Source organism: Boleophthalmus pectinirostris, unplaced genomic scaffold (assembly GCF_026225935.1).
Source record: "Boleophthalmus pectinirostris isolate CB_2022bp ecotype Guang Dong unplaced genomic scaffold, ASM2622593v1 HiC_scaffold_16, whole genome shotgun sequence".
In the NCBI taxonomy this organism is placed as follows: Eukaryota; Metazoa; Chordata; class Actinopteri; order Gobiiformes; family Gobiidae; genus Boleophthalmus; species Boleophthalmus pectinirostris.
In genome coordinates this window covers 34,898,617-34,911,720 of record NW_026571095.1, presented here as the reverse complement: position 1 = coordinate 34,911,720, position 13,104 = coordinate 34,898,617, and the positions used below count along the sequence as shown (strand labels likewise).

At 42.8% G+C, this 13,104-nt stretch overlaps 1 protein-coding gene across 1 annotated transcript in view; it reads right to left on the bottom strand.

The window, feature by feature from the left end:
* Positions 1-3,671: 3,671 nt before the first annotated feature.
* LOC110168035 (zinc finger E-box-binding homeobox 1-like) overlaps positions 3,672-13,104 on the bottom strand; it is a 99,911-nt gene continuing 90,478 nt past the window's right edge. The window contains 4 exon segments of the mRNA XM_055151489.1: positions 3,672-6,690; positions 7,808-7,986; positions 9,683-10,161; positions 10,163-11,695. Coding sequence (XP_055007464.1) covers positions 6,042-6,690; positions 7,808-7,986; positions 9,683-10,161; positions 10,163-11,695 — 2,840 coding nt within the window. The 3' untranslated portion in view covers positions 3,672-6,041.

Genomic DNA, 13,104 nt, shown 5'->3' with positions numbered 1-13,104 from the left:
CAAACTCCACTTCTGGTTATTCGTCGTTCATTGTTAAAATCTAATAAAAAAATCAGAATTAAAGGGTATTTTCTGATCCATGTTTTCATTTTTGCACCTGAACAACTTTGCGTAATAACAGTAAACGTATAAAATAAAAAAAAAATTTAAAATATTAAGTGTATTAAAGGTCTTAAATTATGCAAAATTGACGTTATAATGTTGTTACCGTCTCAAAAACAAACTTGGAGTTGTGTTTTGTTTCATTCACATGAACAAATCTTGTACATTTAGACGGAAAAACTACAGCTTCGTGACATCACAAGGTGGAACAGAGCGTTTTGAGCTTCGGAGATGTAGAGAATCCGTGTGTCCTTCGTTCATTTGTTTTTCAAAATAAAACCAAAAATAAGAACATGAAAAAAAAACAAAAAACGATTTTCTTCTTTATTTGTCTCCAAAACCAAAATGAAAAAACAGATAATGATTCGTTTTTTCAGTTTTCAATTTTGTGTTTAAATGAAAAATGGAAAAAACGGATAACGGACTGAACCAGAACTGAACCAGGACTAAACCAGGTCCAGGACCAGACCGGAACCAGACTGTGACTGGGACTAGGACTGAGACCAGGACTGAGGCCAGGACCAGGACAAGGACCGAGACCAGGACTGAGGCCAGGACCAGACCGGGAACTGAGACCAGGACTGAGACTAGAACTGAGCCTGGGACCAGACCGGGACTGAGACCAGGACTGAGACCTGGACCAGACCAGAACTGAGATCAAGGACTAAGACCAGGACTGAGACTGGGACCAGACCGGGACTGAGAGTGGGACCAGACCGGGACTGAGACCAGGACTGAGGCTGAGACCAGCCCGGGACCAGACCGGGACTGAGACCAGGACTGACCAGGACTGACCAGGACTGAGACTGAGATCAGACCGGGACCAGACCAGCACTAAAATCGGTTTAGTCCCGTTTTAGTCCAGGTTTAGTCCTGGTTCAGTCCGTTATCCGTTTTTTTCCATTTTTCATTTAAACCCAAAATAATTATATAATAGTTGTTTTTTTTTTCTTTTCATTTTCTTATTTTTGGTTTTACTTTGAAAAACAAATGAACGAACGACACACGGACACAAGGAAACAAAAAACACAACTCCAGGTTTGTTTTTGAGGCGGTAACAACATTATAACATTATGAAGATTTAATAATTATAATTTTTGAGTCTTATTTAAAATACATACGCAAAGTTGTTCAAGTGCAATCCTCGTTTTCACCACCAGGGGTCACTAGAAACGCCGCTGTGCCTCTGCCCATTGACTTCCACTCAAACCGTTTCTCGTTCGAGGACTTGGTGAAGTGTTGCTACAGCTCAGGGTCCTGACGCCGGCTTTCGTCTTTCGCTTTTTCCCTGATGATTTTTTTTGGACACAATTCCCGTTCTCCCCTTCCCCCTGTCCCCGCCCCCCCCCCTCCCCCCCCGAAAGTTTGTTATCTTTAAGGCTAACAGTCCCGTGAACGAAACTCCGCCGCGAAAAAACGCAACCGAATGAGTTAAAATCACTTGAACTCAAAATACGTGAACTGAGAATAATTAATTTCTCTTTAAAATCCATAAATTTCAGAAAAGAACTATTTAAAACTAAAAAATTATATCTTTAGAATGGTTAAAAGTCCTCAAAATGGCGCCCATGACTGCACTACGTTACAGAGAGCAGCATAGTCCTGGTTTAGATCTGGGTTTCTGGTTCACTTTAGTCCCGTTTCAGACTCTGGGACTCTTCTATAAATTTTTAGGCTGGGTTTAGGCCTGGTCTAAGTCCAGTCCTAGACCGGTTTTGGACTTGATTTCTTGTTTAAATTGTTCACTTTTAATGAGAGTATAGACCTGGTGTGATCCTGGTTTAGATCTGGTTCATTCCCAGGACAGGTCAGGTTCTGAACATAGTCTTGATGGAAATTTAGTCCTGGTGTAGACCTAGTTTAGACCTGGTTTAGTCCTGGTCCAGTCCCTGTCATTCTTCTGAACATACAGAAGTCTTAAGGTGAGTTTAGCCCTGGTTTATTTCTGGTTCAGTCCTGGTTTAGTCCTGGTTCAAGGTCATTCTTCTGAACATACAGGAGTCCTGAGGGGAATTTAGTCATGGTTTAATCTTGGTTTAATCCTGGTTTAGTCCTGGTTTAGTCCTGATTTACTCCCAGGCCATTCTTCTGAATATACAGAAGTCTTAAGGGGAATTTAGTCCTGGTTCAGTCCTGGTTTAGTCTCAGTTTAGTACTGATTTTATCCTAGGTCACTCTTCTGAACACCTACAAGTCTTGAAGGGAGTTTAGTCCTGGTTTAGTCCTGGTTTAGTTCCAGGTCATTCTGAACATACAGAAGTTTTGAGGGGAATTTAGTCCTGGTTGAGTCTCAGTTTAGTACTGGTTTGATCCCAGGTCATTCCTCTGAACATAAAGCTTGAGGTTAATTTAGTCCTGGTTTAGTACCGGTTTAGTTTTAGGACACACTTCTGAACATACATAAATCCTGAGGGAAATTTAGTCCTGGTTTAGTCCTGATTTAGTCCTGATTTAGTCCTGGTTCAGTTTTAGGTCATTCTTATGAAACATACATAAGCCTTGAGGGGAGTTTAGTCCAGGTTTAGTCCTGGTTTAGTCCTGGTTTAGTTTTAGGTCACCCTTCCGAACAAACAGAAGTCCTGAGGGGAGTTTAGTCCTGGTTCAGTTCTGGTTTAGTCCTGGTTCAGTCCCAGATTCTTCTATGAACCTTCTTTTAAGTTACAGTGAATAGTTTTAATTATTTGCCAAAGTTCTAATGAAAAAACTACCAGATTTTCAAAACTAAATTATTTAAAGAATTGAGAAATCCATTTAAAATCTGTAAAAACGAAATCCTGGCTTTTTGAGTAAATCCATTTAAAGTATTGTTCATCAAACCTGTTCATTTATTTGAATAATCTTAGTGGTCTTCGTGTCGTCTTTACATATTTTGAAACCAAGTCATTTCAACTCATTTTCCCGACGGCTCGTTTTTTGGCGGCGCGAAAAGGCCTAGCTAGCACAGACACAAAACACAAAACAAAAAAATAAAAAAAACACGCCAACACGGACACAGGTGGCTAGCTAGTGCACGTTTATACAGAGTAACACTGATGCATGAGGAGCGTATCCGTCGGGTAAACCAGGAATACTGTAGTGCAGAGGTCGTTGTTCATTCAACTCAAAAATACTGATTTACGAAAACTTCATTGGCAATAAAAAGGTATAGAAATCTGTAACCACTTTTTTACAGGTTAAAATGCAAGAACAAGGTTAGTAACACTGACAAAATAAACAAGACGAGACAGGAAAAGTCGAAGCGCGTTTACGCCAGACATTACGGTAAATCTGAGCTCGGGATTAAGCAAGAAAGCTGATTTTTAGTTACTGTTATGGTCAAAAATATCTGTTTTTTAATGTGATTTTGCAGTAAAATAACAACGTTGGAAGGTTTTTATTTTAATTAATAGAAGCATCAAGAATTTTGGACTTTCCGTCGTAGCGCAATCCAGACTGGGAAGGATTTTTCGAAAAAGTGAGCATCAAATCGTCATGTTTTTCCAAGTCTTTTGAACCATATCACTTTTGTTTCTGGTTCTGATATTGTCATATTTTAGTTTTGGGATTCGGACATCGTTAATTGTGTGGTTGTTGGATCCTAACAGCGGAAAACGGTGCGAGAAATTTGTTTGCGAACTCCATAAATGCAAAAGTGAATCAGATGTGTGTGACTCAAACCTCTGTTCAAACTGTTTCTCTTCCCGACGGAATTGAAAAATAGTGAAAGGTGAAGGCGATGGGCAGGATTGATCCACAGGAAGAACCAAAAAGGAAACATTTGACTGACTAAGAAATCATCCTGAGTTTGCAGAGAACATTTTGTTTGTGGAGCGACAACAAAACAAAATCCCGTTTGTTAAGTGAGAGGAGCAGAAGACAAACAGACTGAGCTGCACTTTCTTGTTCTTGTGGTTTTACAGCAACATCACGTCTTGGTCTCTTTGCAGTGGAAGGTGTTTCTTGGTGAACAGTTGGTGCCTTTCGACTTTGGCGTTGAATTTTTAAATTCATAATCAAGGTTGAGCGACGGATCAGGGTTTTGTTTTGATGTCGCTTCACAGTTCGCAAACTTCCGAAGCCCGTTTCTCGAGTCGTTTTCCGCTGTTAGGATCCAACAGTCACACAATTAACGATGTCCGAATCCCAAAACTAAAATATGACAATATCAGAACCAGAAACAAAAGTGATATGGTTCAAAAGACTTGAAAAGATCGACTTTGACAACAGACACATCCCACTGGGAAAACAAACATGGAGGTTTGATGATCCTTCCCAGTATGGATTGTGTGATGACCGGAAGTCCGAAATTCTTGATGCATCCATTGGTCAATGTAGTCCTCGTTGAACAAAACTTGTATTGTTTTTTTAGATTATAAGGATTTCTAGAAGTGAGTGAGTGCGTGAAGATTTGATATTTTGGGGGATTTACTTGTGAATCATGAGTTTAATCCACTTTTTTACACATTTAATCTCTCTTTATGTAAAATCAATTTGTTTCCTATGACTTTTCTTCTGTATACATAGTAGTTTTTGCAGCTCCCCCTGCAGGTGGAGCGTTGCGTATGCAGTTTGGGTCAGATACGCACAGATACTAGGGATGTAACGATTATTTTTTAGTTACACGATGCATTTATTCAGCATTTTTCTCTAAAATTTACGCAAATTATTCAAATTGAAAATAAATATCGGCTACAAATATGAACCTTAGAACAGTTTTGCGATGTAGAAAACTCAGGGATGTAACAATATCCAAATCTCTCGGTACGATATTATCACGATATACATCTCACGGTACGATATTTATTGCGATATTTTGAAGAGGCCGATATTTTTTGCTTTTAAAATACCTTGACAAGATTTTGGTGTGAATTATCCCAGGAATTCATGTAAAAAAATATCTATTCATGTTGTTTGCGCTGAAATGAATCATGGGAAATGTAGTTCCTGATGTTGATAAGCCGTTCCTACTTTTACCAAGACTTTTACTGCTACGATATCACGATATTTCAGTTATTGTTACATCCCACAGATAAAATTTTAGATTTTCGAGAGCTTTTGAGTTTCTTTAATCGAACAAAGCCCCAGAAATAACCTGCTGACCCTGTAGTTTTGACGATTTAGTGGATAGAAAGGCGAACGGCAAAAAGCAGAAGCCACTTTTCGATTAATTTGTGATTCAAAACTGGACTAAAATGTAAAACGCTTTGAGAAATTTGATAGAAACAACAAAAAAACAAAAAGAATCCAACATTTTAAGTTGTTATGATGAAAAACGTGAAATTTTACTGCAAACATTTAACATTTTTAAAAATCTGATTACTTGGTGATTAAGTACGTGAACTTTTTAACACTTATTTTATTGAATAGTGGTTCAAAAAAGCAGCTATTGCCCAATTTAAACACAATTAACACAATTTAAAACACCAAATTGTGAAGAATAAAACAGTCAAAAGTGCTACGAAGTGTCTGTTGTCGAGTGTGTGTTAAAATATTCCAGAAAACGACAAACTTAAATTCATTACTGTCACGGTAGTTCATAAAATTTAACACTTATTTAGTAAAATTTTGGCGCAATGTGTTAAAAATCAAGTTTTTTGGCAATAAATTAAATGGCACAATGGATTTTATGGGGAATTACTTCACGTTTAGTAAAAATAATACAAAAACTGACTGGAAAATTTAACACTGGATGGGATTTTTGAACTGCAAATTTACCGTAATGTTTAGTAAAGACGCGCCCCGTAATAACAACCTGGTATATTTCAGTAACAAGTCTAAAAATGTCATCGGGTGAACTTTAAATCTTCTATAAACAATTTTTAACACTGATAATTCGTATTTTTCCACAAGTTCAGGCACGCCGCGGTTTGTACACAGTAGTGGGCCGAAAAAGCAACCATCCGCCTGTCGCTTCACGTCGAGAGCGTCTTTTGAGCGATTTTTCCTTCGATTTCATTTCATTATTTGGCGTTTTTTGCCTTGACTCTTCTGCGCGTGTCACAGTTTTTACCCCGGGCTTCCGCGTTTTCCTCGGAATCCGCGCCCGAAGCCTCCCCGAGTTCGACCTCCATCTCCTCGCCGCTCTCCTCGTTTTCGTCGTTTTCTCCCCGGGCGTGTTCCTCTCCGCCGTCCGTGTCGTCGACCTGGACCACGCGAATATCCTCCACGCACATGGCTTCCTCCTCGTACTCCTCCTCCTCCTCGTCGTCGTCGTCGTCGTCCTCGTCCTCGTCCTCGTCGTCGTCCTCGCTCGTCGCCTGGCTGTCGGAGCGCTGCGTGGGGGCGGGGCTGTGGCTGTCGCCGTTGCTCCGGCCCTGCGTCTCCGCCGGCGAGGAGAAGGCGGAGAAGGAGTAGCGGTGGTCCTGCGTCTCGGCCGGCGGGGAGGAGGCGGAGGACGAGCAGACGGAGGCGGACGAGGAGAAGGGGTTTCGTTTGCAGTAGGAGTAGCGGTGGTTCATGTGCTGCGAGTAGGAGCCGGAGTGGGAGAAGCGTTTGCCGCACTTGTCGCACTCGTAGGGTTTGATTCCCGTGTGGAGCCGGGCGTGTTCGATCAGGTGGTGTTTGTGTTTGAAGGCCTTTTTACACACGGTGCATTCGTGAGGGCGCTTTTCCTGCAAAACAGAAATAAAAGTGCGTGAAATTAATGAAAATATCTGTAAACAGGCGTGTTTAAAGCTGCACTGTCAATCTGTGTATCAGTTAAAATAAAACCAAAAATAAGAAAACGAAAAAAACAACGACTATTTTCTTCATTATTTGTCTAAAACCAAAATAAAAAACAGTTAACGAACAAAAAAAACAACAAAATCGAAAACTGAAAAAGTTTTGTTAAAGTGAATGATGGAAAAAAATAACAGCCAATTCCCGTTTCTGTTTAGACCTAGTTTAGAACTGGTTTAGTCCTGGTTTAGAACTGGTTTAGTCCTGGTTTAGACCTAGTTTAATCCTGGTTTAGTTCTGTTTTAGTCCTGATTTAGACCTGGTTTAGTCCTGATTTAAACCTAATTTAGTCCTGGTTTAGACCTAATTTAGTCCTGATTTAAACCTAATTTAGTCCTGGTTTAGAATTAATTTAGTCCTGGTTTAGACCTGGTTTAGATGTGGTTTAGTCCTGGTTTAGACCTGGTTTTAGTCCTGGTTTAGACCTAATTTATTCCTAGTTTAGACCTAATTTAGTCCTGGTTTAGACCTAATTTAGTCCTGGTTAAGACCTGGTTTAGTCCTGGTTTAGACCTGGTTTAGTCCTGGTTTAGACCTAATTTAGTCCTGGTTTAGACCTAATTTAGTCCTGGTTTAGACCTAATTTAGTCCTGGTTTAGACCTTGTTTAGACCTGGTTTAGACCTTGTTTAGACCTGGTTTAGACCTAATTTAGTCCTAGTTTAGACCTAATTTAGTCCTGATTTAGACCTAATTTAGTCCTGGTTTAGACCTGGTTTAGATGTGGTTTAGTCCTGGTTTAGACCTGGTTTTAGTCCTGGTTTAGACCTAATTTATTCCTAGTTTAGACCTAATTTAGTCCTGGTTTAGACCTTGTTTAGTCCTGGTTTAGACCTAATTTAGTAGTAGTAGTAGTATTAGTAGTAGTAGTAGTAGTAGTAGTAGTAGTAGTAGTAGTAGTAGTAGTAGTAGTAGTAGTAGTAGTAGTAGTAGTAGTAGTAGTAGTAGTAGTAGTAGTAGTAGTAGTAGTAGTAGTAGTAGTAGTAGTAGTAGTAGTAGTAGTAGTACCTGTATGTTCATATTTATGCCTGAGCAGGGAGCTGGCCTTCTGAAACACTTTGTTGCACAGGTCACAGGGAAACACTCCCTGATCTCCCATCTTCCTCTTCTTGGAGTCGTCGTTCTCCTGTCCTCCTGCGGGGGGCGCACTCTTCTGACCGCTCACCACCTTCTCCTTCTTCTCAATCTGAAACCAGAAAACTAATTATATCAGCATGTCTTAGTGCCTTTACTTAAACTAAACAGGGACTAACCTAATAAAAAATGTGGATAAATGTACGTCAAACTAAAAACTGTAACTCTGGCTCTCGAAATGTGTTACGAGTTTGAACTTCTTACACAAATAACAATTTAATTAGGGGTGGGACATTAACACATTAATTACAATAATTAATTCCAAAGAACATGACGCATCAAAAGTATTAACGCATTTAATCACAGTTTGCCAACGCGGAATGTTTGTTCAGTGTGTCGTGGTACAACAATGACACTGACGCCACTGTTGGGAAGGTGACTTTTAAAATGTAATCCCCTACAGATTACAGATTACACACCCCAGAATGTAGTTTGTAACGTAATCCATTAAATTACTTAAAGTGAGTAATGTAATCTGAATACTTTGGATTACTTGATTTGCTGTAGAGAAACAAAGACGAGGAAATCTTCACATAAGATGTTTTGTCTGATAAAAAAAAAAAAAAAAAGCCCAGACTTTACTGAACCAAATTAAAAATATTATTGACAGAAGAAGAGACACGTCCACACAGCATCATTTAGTCCTGTTAAATCCTGGTTTAGACCTGGTTTAGTAGTCCTGGTTTAGTCCTGGTTTTAGACCTGGTTTTAGACCTGGTTTAGACCTGGTTTAGTCCTGGTTTAGTCCTGGTTTTAGACCTGGTTTAGACCTGGTTTAGTCCTGGTTTTAGACCTGGTTTAGTCCTGCCTGGTTTAGACCTGGTTTAGACCTGGTTTAGTCCTGGTTTAGTCCTGGTTTAGACCTGGTTTAGTCCTGTTTAGACCTGGTTTCCTGGTTTTAGTCCTGGTTTAGACCTGGTTTAGTCCTGGTTTTAGTCCTGGTTTAGTCCTGGTTTAGTCCTGGTTTAGACCTGGTTTAGACCTGGTTTAGACCTGGTTTAGTCCTGGTTTAGTCCTGGTTTAGTCTTTTAGAGTCCTGGTTTAGTCCTGGTTTAGACCTGGTTTAGTCCTGGTTTAGACCTGGTTTAGACCTGGTTTAGTCCTGGTTTAGACCTGGTTTAGACCTGGTTTAGTCCTGGTTTAGTGGTTTTTAGTCCTGGTTTAGACCTGGTTTTAGTCCTTTTAGTCCTGGTTTAGTCCTGGTTTTAGTCCTGGTTTTAGTCCTGGTTTTAGACCTGGTTTAGTCCTGGTTTAGACCTGGTTTTAGACCTGGTTTAGACCTGGTTTAGACCTGTTTTAGTCCTGGTTTAGTCCTGGTTTAGACCTGGTTTTAGTCCTGGTTTAGTCCTTTAGTCCTGGTTTAGTCCTGGTTTAGTCCTGGTTTAGTCCTGGTTTAGTCCTTTTTAGTCCTGGTTTTAGTCCTGGTTTTAGTCCTGGTTTAGACCTGGTTTAGTCCTGGTTTAGTCCTGGTTTAGTCCTTTTAGTCCTGGTTTTAGAAGACCTGGTTTAGACCTGGTTTAGTCCTGTTTTAGTCCTGGTTTAGTCCTGGTTTAGATCCTGGTTTTAGTCCTGTTTTAGACCTGTTTTAGTCCTGGTTTAGTCCTGGTTTAGTCCTGGTTTTAGGTTTAGTCCTGAGACCTGTTTTAGTCCTGGTTTAGTCCTGGTTTAGCCCAAAATGTGAAAACAGCAAAATACCGCTGTGTAATCCGTTTATTCCAACAAAGTAACTGTAATCCAAGCCCGCGTACCTTGATGGCCTTGTGCCCGTTGAGCAGTACGGTCTTGCCCGCGGTGGAGCTGCCAGCAGGGGGCGCGTAGGTGTAGGTGAGCTGCGGGATCAGGATGGTTCTCTGTTTGGTGGTCGGGTTTATCGCGCTGAGGCACCCGACCGTCCCCTGCCCGGCGATCGCCACCAGCGTCGGGATCTGCGTCGCCGTCACGAAGTTCGAGTTCCCGCTCTGGGGCGTGGTCACGTACAGCGCCCGCGGCTCCAGCTGGTCTTTGCTGATGCACGCCAAATTCAACGGCGTCGTCTCCAGTTTGGACAAGTTGTGGAGCAGCTGGACCGTCTGCGTCGGGTTTTGCGATTTGGCGTTGTTGTTGTCTTTCGGCGATTTTTCTTCCGTCGCGGTGGTTTCTTTACTCGTTTCGCTCGGGAGTTCCGGAGTTGCGGATTTCGGTAACGACAAGTCCAGTGGCTCGGCTGTAGAATCGGACTCACTTGGCTCCTCCGGTTCGGTTTTGATTGTGATTTGCGAACTCGTTTTTGGGGCTAGAAGGAGCTGGAGAAGTGCTGAGAGATTCCGAATTCTCTTGCGTTAAATCCTTCGCGTTTTCGGCCGTTACGACGTCAGAATTTTCTGCTGTCAAATTGCCATCCACGTTTTCCGTTTCGTTCTCTTTCGCGGGTTCCTTCATCGCAACATCGGCCTCTTGCGCATCGCCTTCCTTCGCACTTTCCTCCATCGATTCTTCATTTTCTGGTTCATCTATCGCTACGCCATCCGCTTTCGGAGTTTCTCGCGTCGTCGAATCGTCTTTAGACTCTAAGCGCTCCTCCTTTTCCTCCTCATCATCCAAGTCTATCCGATCCACTTTTCCTTTAATCGACAAATCCTGCGCCTGCTCCAAACTCTTCGCCGCGACTTTCTTCCCGCCTTTGTTCATTTTCACGAACCACTTCTGTACCACCTCCACGGGTATGCTCACTTTCACCGCCAGCTTTTCCAGCGCGGCGTGACTCGGCCGCGAGTCGGAGGAGTACGCGGATTTCAGCACGGACAGAACGTCGTCCGCCGGGCTCGGCTCGTCCAGCGCCACTCCGGCTTCGCTCAGTAAATCCGCGAAAGAAGGATCCAACGCGGCGCTGTCCACGGCTTCACAGTTCGCCGCTTTGCGATGCTGCAGCAGGTGGACCGCTTCTAAATGCTCCGGACACTCGTCGCACAATAAGCAATCCGACGTTTTTGGCATCTCCGCTACCGATTCCGTTTTGCTGATCACGATCCCCAAATCGTCCGAGATCGGCTCCGAAACCGGCTCTTCCTTCACTTTTTTCGAAATACTCAAATCCGTCGGGAATTCTTGTACATCCGACGTGCACGACTGCTCCGTTTTACTCGGGATCGGCGCCGCTGCTGCTATGGGAACCGCTGACGCAACCGGAGGGCTGTTTTTCACCACAATCGAAGCCGGCTGCGTGTTCGCCGTCGTCGCCGCGGTCGGGCTAATACTGTAGTTGATGATGATCTTTGTCGTCCCGTCGTGATCCACGAACGCCGGTAAACTAATGATCTGCTGCTGCGGCTGCTGGACCACGAACCCCTGCTTCCCTTGCGTCCCGTTCACCAACACCTTCCCGAGAACGTTTTGCAAATCGTTGAGGTTGATCCCGATCGGCGACATCAGTCCCACAGTCGGAAGCACCATCGCGACGCCTTGAGGCAAACCCGTCCCCACCGCCGGCCTGTTGATCCCGTTGACGGGCGGGACCACGGTGGGTTTGATGTCCTCCTCCACGGGTTCGGTTTTGATTTGCGTGACGGGGATGTGCTCCTGGAGGGGTTTGCTGTCCATGTTCCTGGCGGGCGCGATGGCGACGTGGGCGGAGGAGGCGGCGATCTGGTGGGGTTTCAGGGGCGGGTGGTGCAGGCCATTGGGGAAGTGGGCGGGGGCGCACTTTTTGCTGCTGATGTGGGAGCTGTACGAGCCCGAGTGAGAGAAACGCTTGTGGCAGTTGGAGCATTCGTACGGTTTCTCACCTGGAAAACACAGATAAAAGAGGAATCAATAAATAAATAAATACAGACACAGAAATAGTCAAATAAGTGGAAGAGTTCACTGTCATGGGTTTGTATTAGAGCCCGACCGATATATCGGCTGGCCGATATTATCGGCCAATATGGGCACCTGGAGACATATCGGCTATCGGCCGATATGCTTGCTGATATGGGCCGATATTTCACGTGGGCATGTTATACCTCGTTATAAAGCTCAGACTCTCTACATCATGTTCATTTAATCCAATTTACAGACAGATAAATGTCCTCATATGTGGCTCCGCACCAGTATTTATCTGCGGTGTAATTTGTCTGTGTGTGTGTGTGTCCGTACTGTCCCTGAACACACCACAGAGTCACGTCACTTCACATGTGTTTGTTTACACCCGCAGCCGTGCGCAACACTGAGATTATTTTCTTTTTACGGACAATCGGTTTGAGTCTGGATTAAAAGGACATTTATTAGTGCAGATTTGTGATGTGAGGAGGAGCCTGTGTGAGCGGTGAGTGTTGGAAATACATCGACTTTGAAACTAGTTTAGGTTTTGTTAGCGATTAGCTGCTGTAGCTCCTGCACACATAAACAGGCTGTTTTCTATTGGTCTATTGTAAAGTGACTTATATTGGTCGTATATTTGTTACTGGACCTGCATTGATATGTAAATGAGCTGTGAATAGACGTGTGAATGATCCACATTTATGCATATAATTAATTACCGCGGCGCGCACGTTTTTACGGCTAAAGGCTAATAGCGGTAGTTTATTTACTAGCTAGGAGTTATGGGTCGGTCACGATCGAAGCGGCTCTTAGAGCGAACAACGGGAGCATGTTTCTTATTGGGAGCCGTGTTTTCTCTTTTTCTCACTTTTTCTCTTCAAGCCGCTTGTAGACCCATAGTTTGACAGCAGCAGCGGCTGAAAACGAAACTTTCAGAAATCTGCGTGTGCACAGGAAAAAAAAAAAAAAAAAAAAGTGCATATTTGGCTGCAGTTCAGCATAAAATGAATAAACCAGGACTAATCTTGAGCTCGAGTGCAGGAGAGAGAGATAGAAACCGAGTCCCGACACTCAGTCCTGGTTTAGTCCTGTTTCTGGTTTAGTCCTGCTTGCAACAAAACAATCTCAAGAGTCGCTTGGGAGCCGAAAGAGCCAGCTGCTTTAGTGAGCCGAGCCAAAAGAGCCGGTTTTCAAAAAAAAAAAAACTGGAATACCCATCACTAGTAGCTAGAATGTGATGCAAAAAATGCCATTAGGCCAAACTTCTGTATGTAAATATGATGTAAAGAGGCAGAACAACAATAAATGTTGCCTAAATAAACCCAATTTAGAATCCACTAGAGCCAAACCTAAGTTTTTTAAACAATTCAAGATTTACAGTGAATTTTTACAT